General features: G+C 38.1%; 1 protein-coding gene across 3 annotated transcripts in view; it reads left to right on the top strand.

Annotated features, from left to right (window-relative positions):
- Positions 1 to 18,478, top strand: part of CYFIP1 (cytoplasmic FMR1 interacting protein 1) — a 62,181-nt gene that overhangs the window by 13,203 nt on the left and 30,500 nt on the right. The window contains exons 4-21 of one of the 3 annotated variants that reach the window (XM_084301294.1): positions 912 to 989; positions 1,875 to 1,976; positions 3,272 to 3,453; positions 4,748 to 4,844; positions 4,982 to 5,110; positions 6,421 to 6,525; positions 6,719 to 6,810; positions 8,103 to 8,220; positions 8,839 to 8,961; positions 10,429 to 10,554; positions 10,882 to 11,048; positions 11,597 to 11,744; positions 13,629 to 13,782; positions 14,988 to 15,144; positions 15,735 to 15,831; positions 16,169 to 16,245; positions 16,344 to 16,452; positions 16,994 to 17,113. In XM_084301294.1, coding sequence (XP_084157420.1) covers positions 912 to 989; positions 1,875 to 1,976; positions 3,272 to 3,453; positions 4,748 to 4,844; positions 4,982 to 5,110; positions 6,421 to 6,525; positions 6,719 to 6,810; positions 8,103 to 8,220; positions 8,839 to 8,961; positions 10,429 to 10,554; positions 10,882 to 11,048; positions 11,597 to 11,744; positions 13,629 to 13,782; positions 14,988 to 15,144; positions 15,735 to 15,831; positions 16,169 to 16,245; positions 16,344 to 16,452; positions 16,994 to 17,113 — 2,181 coding nt within the window. Of the gene's footprint in view, positions 1 to 911; positions 990 to 1,874; positions 1,977 to 3,271; positions 3,454 to 4,747; positions 4,845 to 4,981; positions 5,111 to 6,420; positions 6,526 to 6,718; positions 6,811 to 7,153; positions 7,170 to 8,102; positions 8,221 to 8,838; positions 8,962 to 10,428; positions 10,555 to 10,881; positions 11,049 to 11,596; positions 11,745 to 12,779; positions 12,854 to 13,628; positions 13,783 to 14,987; positions 15,145 to 15,734; positions 15,832 to 16,168; positions 16,246 to 16,343; positions 16,453 to 16,993; positions 17,114 to 18,478 lie in introns of those variants that run through there. The other 2 variants (XM_084301295.1, XM_084301296.1) reach the window with 2 other exon arrangements.

The following is an 18,478-nucleotide window of genomic DNA, read 5'->3' as shown; positions in this document are numbered from 1 at the left end:
GTTTTTAACAGTTCCACAATAGAAGATAAGACTTAATATGAGCAGCGCCATCTCTGCTGACGGTATTGCTATTGTGGGATACAAAAGAACTTATAGGTTGCAAACACTCGTCTGTACTGAACTCTCAGTTGTTTCATGCACTTTTGAAAAATGAGGAAAAATATGTCTTGTAAGTCTAGAAGCCAGTTCACAAACTGTGGAATGGATACGTTAAACACCTGATTACATGCTACTGAAAGTTATGTAAATTTACACTAGTCTGCCTTTAAAATTATCTGGTGACTCCTTACCCATCTTTTGATTGTGTTTGTATGTTGTCAGTCCTCTTCCTGGACATGTAAATTAAGATACTGCTTTGCATGTGCTGATTCTTCCATCCTTGAACATTCTACCTGCAGTCCCCGGCTTTTATGTATAGATTATAGTGTCTTTAGTTTTGGGAAGAACAAAGCCAAAGATAATTTGATTTGGGGAGATTCTTATCAGTAAGTAGGTGTAATTGCTGCAGTTGTCAACTAGTGATCTCATAGGTGTTTGCTGGCTTAAGTGGTATGAAGATTTTCTCAGAATTAGGTTGGATGCTAAAATGCGACTGAGAATAGATGGATTTTTTTTTTATCTGTTGGTTTATAGGCAAGCTGGGTTTCCATAACTGATTAATTCAAATATCTTTATTTCAGTGGTATAGACAGCTCTGATGCATGTAATGTGCCGGCTGCACCTATTTGTTATGGCCATGCTATTTTATATACATGTAGCATGACGTATCATTCTGTTTGTAATGTGCATGTGTGTGTACGTATACATCCCGATAAGAGAAATAAGTTTGTTTGGAACGATGGCTGGCAGACAAGTGGATTTAATCCTTTTGTTTTACAATGCTTAATTATTACTGAACGTCTTTCTTACAGAATGAAATGCTAGAAGAGGGTCAGGAATATGCTGTCATGTTATACACATGGAGAAGCTGCTCAAGAGCCATTCCACAGGTAAAGGATCAAAACTGAACTGTCCTGCAGGATGTGAACTTCTATCTTGTTTTGAATACAATTTTTTAACAAGCTCTGAAATTTAGTGTGCTCCTGAATTAGCAAGCTGGCCATGCCATAGAATAGTGTCTTTTATCACTTGGGAAACAGTTGGCCTTTTTGTTTTTTTTTTCCAAATATTTAAATTCAGAACAGGTTTAACATGTGATATAGCAAGTAATAATTAACATTTAGGTTATGCATTTAGGTTTGTAGATATCCTAGGTAGTCATTTTCTAAATGTCAGAACTATGCAGTGTTTTCTTGATCTGTATACGAAAACAAACCCCTGTGAATAGATGACAAGTCTATAAGCAGCCTCAGGTATCTGGGAATGGTTGTGCAAGCATGGAGTGGGAAGAAGGTTAAGATACATCAGAAGACTGAACAAAATTATAACCATGCAGTTGACAACAGCATGCTTTTTAAGGAATGTGTAATGCAATTATTTTTGCACTGAAATGCAAGGTTTATTCCATAGTTTAAATATTTAGAGTGGAAATCAGGTAATCTGTTTTATCTTCTAGTTCTGGCCCTATTTTAGTGCATGACTGAACAAATGGCATAATAATGTGGAAAGAATATTGTTCTTACCATACAGAAGTGTTTGAAAACTGTCTGAAAAATTATTTGCTGTGAGGTATTAGAAAAATCTTTTTTTTTTTTCTTTAAACATGCGCTGAATCTTACATAACAATCACAAAATTATCAAGCCCAGCAATTTATGCCTTAAATTTGGATCTTCAGAATGATAATATGTTTTCTCAAGTTGTTGTTTGGATTCTTAGTTTGTGAGGCTTTGTCAGGGAGAGCTGCAAGTGTAACAATCTCTTTAATTGTCTTCAGGTCAAGTGCAATGAACAGCCTAACAGAGTAGAAATTTATGAGAAAACAGTGGAAGTTCTGGAACCAGAAGTCACAAAACTGATGAATTTTATGTATTTTCAGGTAAAAGGAATGGAAACAAAGTTCATTAGTAAGCTTCTATGTTTATATTCCTGTTTGGTATGGTTAATAGTATGTGCTCAGATACTCAACCTAATCATTATACTTTTTGGGGAAAAAGAAGTGTCATAGAAGGATAGCATTTCTAATGCATGTCTTTAAAACTTTAGGCAATCCTGAAAGCATAAGACCTTCAGCATAAAATAGAAGGTAATTGTTTGTGGTCCCTGCCCAGCACATGGGAACAGCTCTGGCACTTTAGGAGGAAAGGAAATAGAAATATAATACATTTCACATGCATCCATAAGAGTGTTGCAGCACAGGAATTGTTTGTTGGGGAGCGAGGGATCCACAAATCTGGACATCATAGCACCTGGTACAGCTTTACTACAAATTTCTGTAGCAGAGGCAAGCTAACCCAGTTTTTCTGACCTGCCAGCTACGCAAACTCAACATGGACTGGAGAATAGGCATCTATCTTTCTTTCTCCTCCCATGCTGGCAGCGTGCCATTTTGTTCAATGGACTGAGGCTGTTTCCAGGCAGTGTTCTGAGGCAGCCAGAGCAGTTAGAGCCTGCAAGCCCCAGAGCGTGTAGGAAGAGGAGAATGAATGCAATGTGACATTTCCTGTCATCTTCCTGAACTGGTGGTTCTTACTGACTACAAACAGTCTCATTTCATTCAAGATTGTTGTCCTAAACTAAGAACAGATTCCCCTTTACATTTGAAGCTTTTGTCTCTTCGTACTTTCAAGCTCCATCTCAAACAGCCCTAATGTGCACTTGGAAATAAGCCCTCAACCGTGTGCAAGGGTGTTTGTGCAAATTGGCATGTAGTACTGCTAATCACTGGTGTTGTGTTTTTTTTTTTTTTTTTTAAGAGATTATACCTACAATCTGCCTTCTAATGCATATATATTTCCTCACTAAAGAATATGAAGTCACTTTTTCCAAAGGGATTTTAAAATTGTATGACTTCAGTTTGCAAAGAGTATTTCCCATTGTGCCAGGTATATTCTGTGGCTAAAATCACTCATGACACTTGTGCACACAGGTGGAACTGGAAAGCTTATGCTGTTGCCTTGTTGGCCTTGCATGCTTTAAACAGTTTTCTACTTCAGTGGTGCTTTTCACTGGACCCTGTAGATGTACCAAAAGTGGTCTGTTGTGACAGTGGAAGAGCCTGCATAGACGGGAAGACAGACAGCTGTCAGATCTCCAGTTGTGTGATAAAACTTTGTTTTCCTGGAAACATCATGGCTTTTACTCCCTGACTCCTCTTTTTTTTTCCCCTGTTAGCGAAATGCAATTGAACGGTTTTGCGGGGAGGTGAGACGCTTGTGCCACGCAGAAAGGAGAAAAGACTTTGTCTCTGAAGCCTATCTGATCACACTGGGCAAATTTATCAACATGTTTGCAGTTTTAGATGAGCTTAAAAACATGAAGTGCAGCGTGAAGAACGACCATTCGGCCTACAAGCGGTAAGCTGAAATGAGCAGGGCCAGGGTTTCTGCTGCTGGGAGGCAGACCTCCCACGAGATGGCAGCAGTTGCTCCTTTTTTTGGGCAGAATCTCTTCAAACGTAGTCCTTTCACAGGTAAAACAGATAACCTTGAAAGTAGAGGTACAATGACTGCAGTTAAGCAGTTGAGTAAATCTCCGGCAACAGACGGTTCTTCTGTCTTTTAATGTAAAACTATGAAATGCTTCTGTCTTGGTGAACACTGAATGTATTGAATATGCATTGCTCAGTGCAGCTTTTCTTTTCAAGTTTCGGAGAAAACTGACTTTCTGGTCACTTGTGCTATTTTTGGCATCTAGTTTTGATATTTGTTAGCTGAGAGTTGTTCTTAAGGCATCTCGGCATTGCTGTTAAGAGGTTGTGGCTGCGGGTGTAGCAGGAAGGGGAGGAGGGCAGAGGATCAGCCGCTGAGAGTTCTGCTGGGGCAGCCAGATGATAGCAGGTAGCTTTTGTTAGACGCAGTGGTCAGGGCAGCAGGGGAAGATAGGCTATCTTTATGCCAGCTCTAGCATCTGTGGTCTTTCGTATAGAAAAGCGTTCAGACAACTAGTCAATTTTATCTGTACTGATCCACTTATGTGAGATTTATTTATTTGTTTGCCTCTACCAGTAAGCGCCATTTGTAGTAGTTGTGTCTGGAGACCTCTTAAACTTATTTGGTTTGCTTGTTTTTCTTTGGAGGCATGCTGTTGGAGGATAAATTCTGGTTTTGGAAGGCTGCATTTTACTGGGTTGTTACGTGGCTTGGATCTGTAGAGCCATTGCCACCTGCATCAGTTGAGAAATTCACCAAATAGTTTTTAGTTTGGGTTAAGTTGTGTCTTTTAACTAGGATGCAGCGGGGCATTTGGGATTGAAAAACAGTTAATTCAGGGTATGTTGCGTCTGTATATCTCTCATAGGGGACTTTCACCTTTCTTTTCAGCTGTTTTCTTAAAAAGCCTTCCCTGTTTTGTAGAATAGGCTCTTGGCACAGCTTTGTAGCATCCATAGCCAGTGTTTGGTTAATGCATTTTTATAATGGCCATGTCTCTCAGGTTCTCTTTTGGCTTGATTCAGGAGTTTTGAGGTGGGTGATGCACTGATGGTATTGCCATTACACTGACAGTTACAGGTTTGTTGACAACTTACAGTTCCACTGACTGTCTGGTAGATATGAGGGTAATTGGGTTTCAATTAAGATGGGATAAAGTTGCTTACAAGCAGTGCCACTGAAGGGAAATGCTGTTTTTGTTTTTCTTTTGTTTACAAAGAGCTGCTCAATTCCTACGGAAAATGGCAGATCCTCAGTCCATCCAAGAATCCCAGAATCTCTCCATGTTCCTTGCTAACCACAACAAGATAACACAAGTAAGTTCAAATTGTCTTTTTTGCAAAATACTGAATGCTTTACAGAACCATTACAATCCGTTTAGTTTGGTAGTAACCATTGTTCCTCTGGTAGTGCAACTCTTTGACTAATGCTTTTTTCTTATTTTTTTTTCCAGTCTTTACAGCAGCAGTTGGAAGTGATTGTTGGCTACGAAGAACTGCTTGCAGATATCGTGAATTTGTGTGTGGACTACTATGAAAACAAAATGTATCTAACACCCAGCGAGAAACATATGCTTTTGAAAGTAGGTTTCTTTTCAGTACAAGCTTAAAGAAAGGTTGAAGCAGGACATAAATTGAATTCCTGTTGTTTTTGCTTCCTTTTGCCAGAACCAGATGAAATGAGTTACTCAAATGATTCCTGTTTTTCAATTCTGATGTCTTTTTTTTTTTTAATATTACATGCTTATCTATTTAGAAAGTTTCTAATCCATTTTTGTTCTTCATAAATTGAAGTTAACCCAACTAAATGGTAGCTTTGCTAGGAAACTAATTCTATTGAATGGTGTTAACGCTTCATAACAACAACAGAAAGGAACTACTACATTTTATTTTTAGATATGTGGCAAATTTGTATAAAAGGTTTTTGGAAGTGACACTGTATATCAAAGCTTTCAGGGAACAGGCAGCTTAAAATTAAGGTTAGTAGGGAGACAAATTTAGTTAGATGGAATGTGCACGTGTAATAGGAGAGTGCTGGGCAATATGTAGCGAGGTCAGTGTTACCGGCAACATGTACTGACAGTGAAAGAAAAGGTATAGATTAAAAATGGAGAATTTGTTTAAGGACAAATATTTTGAATCACTTTGGTGTTTAACTTCTAAAAAACTCAATTTATTGTGACCAAACTGAAGCACACAAGTAGAACGTTTGCATTGTGTCTGTAGAAATATTTGGCATCTTTCATATTTAGGCCTTTTGTTCAGTAAATGTGTGCGTTGAACAGGCTAAGTTTCTAGCGCTTGACTCTTGTAAATACTCAATTACAGGTTTACATTAATGAGTAATTTGGACAAAATACAAATAGTTGGTTTTTTTTGGATGCTTCTGAGCTCTTGTGCGTATAATTCAGAGATACGCTGACGGCCATAAAAAAAAGGAACAGCTCGGATATGTTAGTCCTAAACTTCTATTAGATATCTGTTTGCACATACAGAATTTTAATAAAATGGAAGTGGAAAAAATGGTATGTTAAAATAGCTGGGCTCTAGTTTGATTTTTTTTCATTGTTGTTTTTTTTTTTTTTTTGCTAAGCCTATTACAAAAAAGAAACATCATTTAAGGATAACGAATCAGGCTAATAATAAAGTTGAAACTATTAATACTATAAAAGAACTCTACCCAATGTGTGAATTTTAATTTTGTTTTTGTATTGAAGTTTGTTTTTCCTGAGAAGGAAGCTTGAAAATATCTTCTGTTTAAAGGGGAGTGGTTTCAGGACTCTGTATTTTGAACTGTTTTTTTAATGATACGAAGAACAATCTTACTGCAGCAGGTTTTTACCCCTGAGGTCCTTTTGCAGAGAATTTATCTTTTTTTTTTTTTTTTTCCCAGGTTATGGGCTTTGGATTGTATCTGATGGATGGAAGTGTCAGTAACATCTATAAGCTGGATGCAAAGAAAAGGATAAATTTAGCCAAGATAGACAAGTTCTTTAAGGTTGGTTAAGAGAGCATTTCATAATGTGTAATTTTAAAGGTAACTGTCTTGCATTTTAGATGCGCACACAGTTTTATATAATTAAAAAAAAAAATCACGTTGCACTTTCATGTGGGTAAATAACGGTTTCCTTTCACTAAGATTTGTGTTTAATCGTTTATTCAATCTGATTTTTTCTATTCCCTGCGTGCAGCAATTGCAGGTTGTCCCGCTCTTTGGTGACATGCAGATTGAACTTGCAAGATACATTAAGACCAGTGCCCATTATGAGGAAAATAAATCCAGGTAAGGGGGAGAGGGAAACAAAGATGGGAGTATCTGGGGGCTGGGGATAGGAAGATCCCAGTAGGGTGTATTTTTATAATCACCTGGTAGTCTGTGGTCATTACTCTAATAGGATTTTCACCTTTGTTTACTTTTTGTTTTGGATATTTCACAATTAATGTACTTCACATAGTAAATGCAATTGAAAGGACAGGCTATTTAATGACCTTTCTATGCTGGTGAACTCATTCTTGCATCTGTGACGTTGCTTATCACCTGGGTTGGAGGAAATACATTTTATCTTACACTAATATAATTTTTATTTTTTCCTTTAAATATGAAACTTTCTTTAAAAGAAATGAAGGATTATACTAAGCAAGGTGAGCAGTAGTGCATGGGAAAATAGGCATGTATATATTGTATATGGAGCAGCAACTTAGCTTGTGTCCTTTTTTTTTTTTTTTTTTTTTTTGCTAGGAGTGCAACACAGCAAAACAGCTGGGGAATGCAGCCAGTTTTTATAGAAATGGTTCCATGGTTTATAGTTACTGCTTTGTTTTTAGTGGACGTTTCTGTGATCCTCTGAGACCTTCCCTCTATGCAGTTGTGTAAATTTAGAATGTAGTGCTTTGCATTTTAATTCCTGCAGAAAAAAAACATGTAACCTGCATGTAATTGCTAAGAGAAAATCAAGAGTAGTGAGCCTACTGAGCTACTAAAAGTGTGAGGCTACTTAACGTGACACTCTTGGTAGCATGTCTTTTGTGTCCCTCTTGATAACATGTTATTAGTATTTAATAATACATTTTTTTTTTTTTGCTTGGGAGCATACTATAGGCTCTTCTTCATTAAACATGAATAAAGAAAAATATTCTGATACATTCTAAATGTATCTCATGGCCTCTACTTGTCCCTCTGCCCTGCCTTTCAGTCCTTTTCGGTCCTGTTCATAAGTGTATGCTCTTGAAGAGAAATGGTGGTTTGTATTTCACAGTAGCAGCCTTCAAAATCAAACAAACAAACAAAACACCCACCACCACCAAATCACACACAAGAACAACAAAACAAACAAAAACACCACAACAAACAAGCTTGGAAGAAGTGCTTTGAACTCAGAAAGGCAATCCATCATTAATTTGCCATGTGCAGGGTCGGAGGTAGAGGGGAGAGGAGAGGAAAGGCCTCAAATGGAGGAGAAGGAGGATTAAAAAAATAAAAAATTACGTGTTTTCGTTGTTTCTTTTTAGTATCAGTTGTACTTTTTATTGCCTAAACTGATTCAGGTGTGTTTTTTTTTTTGTCTTCTGGAACAGATGGACATGCACGTCTTCCAGCAGCAGTCCCCAGTACAATATATGTGAGCAGATGATCCAAATCAGAGAAGACCATATGCGTTTCATATCAGAACTGGCTCGTTACAGCAACAGTGAGGTGGGTGGGATTAGAGCTATTTGTGCAGACTTTACGTGACTAATTAGCAGCTATTGTTAAATGTCTGAAGACAAGGCTAGTAACCTTTGTATGATACTTGCACTAAAATTTAAAATGCTATCCTCTGATACAAACTGCAATGTTCTTCTGCCTATATATATATATGTATATCCCAGAAATGTTTTGCATGTCTCTTTTGGAATAGGTTGTCAAGCTCTTACTCCAAATGTGTACTCATAATGCATTGAATAAAATTATAAGTTAAGCAATTAGATAAAAAGCAAAATGAAGTGAACATATATATACACACGTGCATATTTAAAATACACTGTATAAGGTTCATATATTTATATATATAAATAGAACTGATCTGTTTGCTGTCATGAATTAATCCGCAACAATGTGATTGGGAGTACAAGTGGCTTCTATCTCTTGACCAGAATCTGTGAAATTTGGCTAGGTAATTCTCTAGAAGAAAAAGGTGATATTAATATCCTGTATGCAGGTGTTGATACGTGACACTGTTTTAATGCTTAAAAGAAATCTGGTTAGAATATTGACTACGGAAGCTGGACACAGCATGTTCTAAAGCTTTTTGTTTGTTTAACATTGTTCTAGGTGGTGACTGGTTCTGGTCGACAGGAAGCTCAGAAAACAGATGCAGAGTATCGGAAGCTCTTTGATCTCTCTCTCCAAGGCTTGCAGCTTCTCTCTCAATGGAGTGCACACGTCATGGAAGTGGTATGTTTTCTGGGGAATAAAAGCAGATTAAAAAATAGTCTGTTTGGAGATCTTGGACAGGTTTTACTTTAACAGAACAAAAAATACATGTTGTGTTTTTTTCCCTTACTTCCTCTCTGTGCTCTTCCTTCACTCCTTTTCTCCTTCTGCTCCAAACCGTGTTCTCAGAGAAAGGCAGCAAATAAGTTCTCAAAGGCTAGGAGTAATGTTGCAGCTTTGAATAGCCAATAGCCTGTACAATTTCATATGCTGCATATAACTTCTTATATTTAATGGACAGGTGATCACCTGTGAGCTTTGGCCAGATGCTTTTGTGTTGCTTTTGACATACGTTTTGTAGACTGACTTCATGAATTTTTCCGAAACCTGCACCAAAGCGTAACCTCGAAATGGTTGAAACAGATGACATGTTGTATGAGAGAAGTCAGACTTTCTCCTGTTCTGTTTCTGATGTCTGAGGGAGTGTCAAGCGCTGCATGAATCCAGTGGATATATCCAGAGACCCAATTTTCTTTCTGTTCGTTATTTTTAACTGCCTCTTTCAGAAACCAGTAGATGACTTGTACATTTTCCTAGTTTATCCTGTCATTATTTAGATCACCAGTGTATTTTATGGTCAAAACCTTTTTCTCTCTTTGTCCTTCTTAAGAGATGTTCCTGTCATCTGTTTCTGGCCTCTGCAACTCCTGGATCCATTCCCTTTATTTCTGTCATCACAATTACTCTATTCAGACTTTCTCTTCAAAGGACAATGTTCCTATTTGATTATAACTTTGTAGAAAATTTCTCTTTTTTACCTGTTTTTATCTTCCCAGTTCTGGAACAAACTTTCCCTGATGACCACATCAGGGTTTTTCACCCTATTAGGTTCATGCTTTTCTTTGTCTTTCTGTTATATATGGATTCCCTTAAGTACTTCCTATGTAAGTTCATCTTCTCCCTGTCCTCCTCTGCCCATCTATTCTGACATGGATTCACTCAATATACATCATGTCCAGATAAAAAATTTCATCAAATGATTATTATCCAACTTAACGCTGTAAACTTAATGACCCCAAATTACTTCGTTTAATAATTTTTCCAGTGTCATCTTGGAGCGCTCAGATTGCAGGGTGTGATGCTTTTCTTTGCCATAGGGAAATTTATGAAATTTTTAATCTGCTATAGTAGACAAATTTGTATCACTGTGTAATCTAGCAGTTGTGCAAAGATATCAACCAGAACCTATTATTTGTTGTGAAAAAAATTGTATTTGAATGTAACTAGAATTTTTCACCAGCTGTACCCTGATGGATGTTTATGCAGGTTTTGAGTATAATACCAAATATTTTTCAGATGTTCTTGAAAACACTAAGTTATAAGTGTTACAAGTGTTATAAGTGCATTATTTGTGTTCAGATATGTTTTGTGTTTCTCAGACCTTTTTTCCCATCTTTTTTTCTCCCTATTCTGCCATGTGAACTGCAGTATTCGTGGAAGCTAGTACACCCAACTGACAAATATTCTAATAAGGATTGTCCTGACAATGCAGAGGAGTATGAAAGAGCAACGAGATACAATTACACTAGTGAGGAAAAGTTTGCGTTGGTTGAGGTAAGATAAATCTTTTTTACTGGGATTTTCCAAAGATTAATTCTATACAAAGGAGAATAGTCTCTGTAGCATTTTCTATACTGAGTGAGGAAAAAAAAACAGCATGCCCTGTGTTGACTCTGAAAGAGCATGCTTTTCTCCATTTGATACCTAGAAAGGGTGCAGGAAAACTAACCTCTTCAGAGTGACTTTCTCATTTATCTTTTTGAACTTACTAATTTCCCTTTTCTCCTCTTCTGTATTTAAAAAAAAGAAAGACTCTTAAACAAATTACAGACAAAATTTTTAAAAAAGTGGTTTTTTTGTTTTTTTGTTTTTTTTTTTCAGGTGATTGCTATGATCAAAGGTCTTCAGGTGCTGATGGGAAGGATGGAAAGTGTTTTCAATCACGCCATTCGCCATACCATTTATGCAGCTCTTCAGGACTTTGCCCAGGTCACGCTTAGAGAGCCATTAAGACAAGCCATTAAAAAGAAGAAAAATGTCATTCAGAGGTAACATTCTTGTTTTCGTCTCCTCCTGCATCCTTTTCCCCCAGGTTTTATTAAATTTAGTGCAGATTGTCCAGCTGATGGATTTTGCCTCTTTTGTGTGTTCTTTGTAGTTAGCTTGGTTGAATATGTATCGTAAATGAATATGACTCGTAAATGAATGGCTGTCAGTATGGCTAAGGTGCGAATCTTGGCCGTCTTGAGCTTGTCAGCGCTACCTCAGGATTTATTCTATTGCCTGTAGTTTATTTTTATTTTAAAGAAAGACTAATTGTATTTTGAAGAAAGGTATTACTGTCCATCTTTCTTACAATTCCAGTGTTTCCTTGTGTCTCATGTTTCTCTGACGTAAAGGAGGAGGGCTCTGAACTATTTGTTTTGAGGAAAAAGTGTAGAATGATTATTATGTGGATCAGGCTTTCTTGTAATTGTTAGCAAAATCATTTCTGGTTCCTTGAAGTTACGCTGAGCTCCAGAATCCTAAAGAGTAAAATGTTTCCATCAATGCACTTGGATGCGTGTGGGTCTGAAGTAGTGTGAATTGTGTCCAGTGTTTTGCAGGCCATCAGGAAGACTGTTTGTGACTGGGAAGCAGGTCATGAACCTTTCAATGACCCAGCTCTAAGGGGAGAAAAAGACCCCAAAAGTGGTTTTGATATTAAAGTCCCAAGGCGTGCAGTGGGACCCTCCAGTACTCAGGTATTTTCCCGTCTAATGGTTGTGCTATCCATCAATGATTATTGCATGTCATGTTTTCTCTCTGGCCTCAACTACTTAAAAAATGCAAATTTCTTTTGGAATGTTCAAAATCTACTTCGATTAGATTTGTATTTGCAAAAATGATGTATACTTAACATCATCTTTCTGGGATGCTGTCATTTTTTATTCTGATGTGTGATTTTCCAAGTGTTCCATCTCCGTAATGTGACTCACTTAGAAATATTTTCTCATTGAGCTCCTAATGTTTAATATAATATTTGATTTATAAAGATTTGATTAGTTCTTGACTGATTGCTTTTTAGACTCTTTGGCATGGCTGGTGTATTTTTTTCAATCAAATCCCATAAATTATTGTTTTAAATTAGTTCAAAATTATATTTAAAATCCAAATACTCTCACATATTTAAATGATGACAAGATCTCTCATCTTGTTCAGTGATGAATAATGAAACTGCTCCTTAGAATCTGTTTAATATTGTGCTGCTCCTAAAACAACAGGTAGTACAAGTGTGTTTTCCATGGTAGTCATCAAAATCCCATGCTTAGATGTTGGTTCTGTTACCTCCACATAATCCCTCCTTTTTATTTTATTTATGAATTTGGAGAGCATATGGTCTCGTATTCGTAATTCAACTGAGCAAATGAGATACCGAGCACTTTGGGTGCAAAACCAAAGGCAACTATGATATGTAACTAAAATATTTTTATACCTAAAACCTGTGGGGAAGAGAACACACCTGGATAATAATCTTGGGTAATAATGAGTTGCTTAAATTTTTGCTGAGGTGGGTTTAATGAAGATTTTGGGTTGAATTCTAATTTTCTAAACAAACAAACACAACCTTTTTTTTTTTTTTTTTAAATATCACCACTAGTGTGCTTCTCCAATGGTTGGTGTGTTTAAGGGCTTCGTTTCAGTGGCTGGACCAAGCCCTTTGGAGTACCCATTTGTCGTCTTTCTCTGCTCCTAGGCTGGCACACGTGTTTGTCTCGGCTGATGTGAGGAGGGCAGGTCAAATATATCCATTGTAGAAACTTCTTCCTCAGTCTCACAGCTCTAAAATTGCTGTTTATGAATATGTGAATTGGTAATGCTTGGAAATCTTTGTGAAATGACTTGAGAAGCTAATGGCTGAGGGCCTGGCTCTGCATTTTCCGGGAGGAATGGGAACTTTTCCATTTTCCTTTGGGAGCACCGGGTGGCTCTGATCCTTCTGAATGAGGAAACCTCTCAGTTTTAGAGCGTGCTGCCTCCCTTTGCATGCTTACTGCGCTGCTTTTCATTTTTAACAAACTAACACGTTTCCTCTGCTTCTGTTTCCCCCTTCCTTATTTACCCGTGTGTTTTTATTAACGGATTCTCTCTCCCCTGCCTGCCCCTGTCTGTTGGTTTTTAGCTCTACATGGTTCGCACTATGACAGAGTCCTTAAACTCTGCCGAGCTGTTGAAGCAGCTCAAGGCTCTGGGACTGGAAAAGCTATTGCATGTGACACACAAGTTTCTGAGGCAGTCCTACACCTATCCGCCTCTTTTAAACTTTGGTGGTAAGACATTACTTATTACTTCTCCTTTTGTGGTGATGTGAACTGTTCCACGGCAGACGCTCTGCTGCCCGATGCCAGCGGAGGCCCCTTGGCACGGGCAGGCATTTGTGCTGGTGCCTGGGCTAGCGCCGCGTCTCCTCCTCCTGCCTGCAGGGCTTTTTACCCCCATGGTGCCACAAAGTTTTCCATTTGAAGTGGAGCGGTCGCTTACTGATAGTAGTAATTCTCAGTGTTGCTCAACTAATGTGCCATGTGTATTTTCCTTTTCCCCCCCCCCCCCCCCCCCTTCCACCACAATTGTTTCCTTTAATGATACAGCTTTACATGGTGAGAACTATGTTAGAGTCCCTCATTGCTGACAAAAGTGGTTCCAAGAAAACCTTGAGAAGTAGCCTTGAGGGACCCACCATATTGGACATAGAAAAATTCCACCGCGAGTCTTTCTTCTACACTCATTTGATAAATTTCAGTGGTAAGATATGTAGATGATCAGTGTCCAGCTTAGCATGTCCTAACACCTCTAACACGACCTGGAAAATGTTTCCGATTGCCTAAGCCAACTTACCTTGGGTTTACTTATCAAAAACCTCGGTCTGGCCAAACTTTTTCTGAGACGTGATATTCAATATTGTGGTGGGATTTTTATTTTGACTTGTTATACGTTCCAGTTATAATGGGTCAAATTTCATACTGTTGCCTCCCTTTTATATTTTTTATGTATGCATTCATATAAACAAGGGACAGATAAGCCTATATGCAATGAAATTGTAAAAGAGGAAGTAGCTTTTGTGTTTTGCTTCAGGGTATTGATTTTTTTTTTTATTTTAATACAGAGGAAATGAGTTCTCTGTTGTGGTAAATTCGATGTCATTTCACTACTCTTACTATTCGGTTAATTGTAATCGGAAACATGCTGTCCTAAAGAATTCACCTACTGACATTGAATGTATTGAGTCCTTGTCATCACCATGCTGTGTTGTCTTTCATTTTTGTTTTGTTGCTGGACTCCTTTACCCTCCAAGAAGGGGGAGCCTGTTTTATTTCTATTGCAATGCTCCTGGTATAGAGCACTTTGGTCTTTGGAAGTTTTTAATGTAAAAGTTCATTTCTGTTTTGGGTCTCAAGCCTTCTGCAAAAGAAGGCTTGTGCTGAGCGTTTACTGGAGAGGTGGGAAACAGCATATCTGTGTCCCTGACAGTGGCCTTAGAAACTTTTTATTTTAATCCCGTCTTCATGTGTCTGTATATCATTTCCTGCCCATGAAATCAACAGGGATGTGTGGAGCGACTCAGTCCTCCAGGGGATAGGTGGTCCTGGTGGTTCCCGTACAACGTTGTCTCCTTTGCCTTCTGCTTCCCAAGCTCTGCGCACAGCTGAGAGCAGCCCCTAAATGAGAAATTAAGCTAGAAACTCCCCTGTAATGGTGAACGTAGTTTTTCCATTTAACTGGTAGTCTCATCCATGGTATTGTCTGTAATAAGGCACCTCTTTGGGGACCAACACGGAGTTCAGAGATATTTGAAAAAGTCACGGGCTTTACGTTTTCAGTTTACACATCTGGCCTGTGAATAACTCACGCTTGCTTTTTTGTTTCACATTGCATCATCAGAATCATAATTGAGTTGTTCTTGAAGTGCTTCTGTAAGAAGTTTAATTCTGCCTTATTTATCCTGTAAGAAACCCTGCAGCAGTGCTGTGATTTGTCCCAGCTGTGGTTCAGGGAATTCTTCTTAGAACTGACCATGGGCAGAAGAATCCAGTTTCCCATTGAGATGTCCATGCCTTGGATTCTGACGGACCATATTTTGGAGACAAAAGAGGCATCGATGATGGAGTAAGACCTAATTGTGCTCTTCCGCCAAAGAATTTTTACTTACTGATTGCTGCTCTGTGTTATAATGTTACTGCTTTAATTGGTTTTGACAAGTAATAACTGAGAAGGTACTCTAAACCTTCATACAGTTTTCTTCCTGCATTTGCTGACTTCCAGAATTTTCAGCTTTCTTTTCCAAGTGAATAATTGAAATCTTAAATCTTTCATACAAGTATCATTGCACCCGCTGCTGTTCTCTGGATGAGCTCTCCTTCTGGTTTATTTTGTAGTATGCCTCCTTATTTGTAATCAACATCACTGATGACTTACTCAGTGTAATCCACACTAGTAAGGGCATGGTTCCATTTAATTAAAACTATATCTGTAAAACAAGTTTCAAACTGTAAACAAATCTATACAAATTCTTAAACTAACAAAAGACTTTTTTTAAAGAGCAAGTGGTTTTTTTTTGTGTTGGAGTTTATATAAAAAAACTTTGTTTTTATGAAGTGTAGATCACGGTTGGCTGGATTATAATATGTTCATTTTATTGTCTTAAAGAAGCATCTCTGCAGACAAGTAACTTGTTTTCTTTGTTCTTTTTCATTCAGGTATGTTCTCTATTCTTTGGACCTTTATAATGACAGTGCTCATTATGCACTTACTAAATTTAAGAAGCAGTTCCTCTATGATGAGATTGAGGCAGAGGTAAAGCAACCTTACCTACTTGAGAAAAGTAGTCTGTACCTTACTGTCAAAACTATGTTAAAGGCTAAGACCTGTTGTAAGAGATACAGAACAAATGGGGATAAGGAACAGGCTGAGAAGACAAAGGATGGGTAACTGGTCTGGCAATAAGTTGTGAGGAGACGTGTTGATCTGTGCAAAACCACTTGCATTAATACTCAAAGCTGATGCCATCTCTTGTGCTAGTAAATTCAGAAATGCTTACTCTCTTAATGATGTTTGTTAAGCAGTGGGAAGTCTTGGATTAAGCTCTTCTCTTCTAAGTAGCCCTAAATGCTCGTATTTTTTCCCTCCTAAGGTAAACCTGTGTTTTGACCAATTTGTCTACAAGCTGGCAGACCAGATATTTGCATACTACAAGGCAATGGCTGGCAGGTAGGTATTCCAGCAGCAACAGCTTTTATTCGTGCATTTCTGCTCAGGTTTGTCATCTACTGTGCGTAAGCACTTTCTTCTTTTTTTTTTTTTAATAGCCTGCTTTTGGATAAACGGTTACGTTCAGAATGCAAGAATCAGGGAGCAAGCATTCAGTTGCACCAATCCAACCGCTATGAGACACTGCTGAAACAAAGACACGTCCAAGTGAGTTAGCTCATTTTCTGTTGTATTTGCTTTCCCTGGCGATTTTCCAGTGATACTGATTTATGTAGGTATGTAAAACTACTTCTGTGCTTTACGTTCCGCCATCTAAGTGGCAGAACTGACCTTTGAGATCATTTTTTTCTGTTGTATGAAGGACTAGATTAACGAAAATCTTAACAGGTCATGTTCTAATGCGAATGTCTGTTGCAGTTAAGCAAACACAAGCCCAATAGAAATGTCTTGTGTGGTAGCATTGTCTTCCTAATAATGTCTTTCACCAGTTTTGAATGCGTTGTTGGCACAATGTCATGGAGGCAATAGGACGCTGATACAAATACCTAGATGTAAATGCAGCAGGTGATTTTACTTGTTTTTGTGAGAACTGAGATGTAACGTAGATCCATCTACTTTATTTCTTTTTGTTTGGAATGCAAGATCTCCATTTAAAAGGCTGTTACTCTGGGATCTCATAGTTCCTGTGCAGCTTGTCTTGTCATTTAATATTCTGTTCAAAGCTTAAGAGCATTTTTTTTTTCTTTAGCTTCTCGGTAGGTCAATAGACCTGAACCGACTGATCACTCAGCGCATTTCAGCAGCTATGTACAGGTCAATGGAGCTGGCGATCGGGCGATTCGAAAGCGAGGATTTGACTTCCATTGTGGTGAGTGTTGTGCCGCACTTTTGTCAGTGTCAGCACTGCAGCTGGGTGTCTAGAATGCTACGTATTCTTTATTTGAGCAATAGATTTTATTTGCATTGAGACTGATAGACATCTAGCCTTCCCCCCCTTTTTTTCCCCTTTATTATAAATGTGTGTGTTTGTTAATGGTAGAAACCAAAAATGTTCTCTGAGGTTTTGCTGGGAGTCCTCTAGATATTCGCTCAGTGGATGGATGCACAGTCACTCCTATAGGATGAAGAGGCTGAATTATTAAGGGGCAAACTTGTTTTATCCCAAACCTTAGTTAAACGTATGCGTGGGAAAGAATTTAAGCAGCCTTATAAGAAAAATAACAAAACTGTTCACTCTGATGTTTTGTTTTCATTTCTCTGTATGTGTGAAATCATATGGTGCTACGGTTGACCTTTGTCTTGTTTACTAAATCTAGATTGACAACCACCCCCACAAGAGAAGCAGTTTATCCTTGCAAAAGGCATTCTTTTGTGGTGTAGTTAGGATGTGCAGCTACGTCATAAAGTATACGTGCACATCCTCTGTTGCAACTGTAGACTTTTTTTTTTGTAGACCTTTTTGATTCTGATGGGCTATGTTTTTAATTGAGAGTTGTAAATTGTTAACAGCATCGGTAGAGAAAGCATGCTAGGAGATGTGAGGAAACGAGGAGGATGAGCAGTGTCATGATGTAAGCTTTTGGGAAGCGCACACTTCTGTCTGCACTTACACATTAACTGCAGACCAAAACAAAACAGCACTGTGGCTGGTAGAACCAAAAGGAGTTTGTTTAACCAGGCAGCTTGGTTTTGGAGCTTGCATCAAGGCAAATTTTTTGTGGAAGAATAAGCTCTGACTTGTGCCTATGGAAGGAGAGCATCTGTGCAATATTGAGGTGTCCTTCTGAATTAGCTTCCCGATGAAAATGTTAAAGAACAAATTTTATTTCCAGACAGCATGAATTTGACAAGTAAATATGCAGTCAACAAGAAAAATATCCGCTACATTCTGTTCTTCTGGAATGAAAAAATTAAAAGTTGTGCAAGGAAGTTTACCATCAATCTTGATGTAATGGTTTTTCACCTGTGAAATTTTGTCATGCAGTTAGCTCCCTTGATTCTGTGTCATTCTTTACTGGAGATGAATTAAATACTGACCATAAAGAGGGGCAGGAGTCTGGCTTTTCACACCTCTTTGGTGCTGGGTGTTATAACCTTCAAATTACTTTCTTACTGGCTAAGTGAACAGAAACCATTGATGTGTTTCTTAGGTCATAGATTCTTACTCACAGAGGTAGAAATTGGCAGAGCTAAGTGTTGTCCATCCCACTTGCCCTCCTTTTTTTTTTTCCCC

This window comes from Netta rufina, assembly GCF_964035555.1.
Source record: "Netta rufina genome assembly, chromosome: 1".
Lineage (NCBI taxonomy): Eukaryota > Metazoa > Chordata > Aves > Anseriformes > Anatidae > Netta > Netta rufina.
Note: the sequence above shows the minus strand (reverse complement) of the source record. Positions and strands in the feature narration are given on the sequence as shown.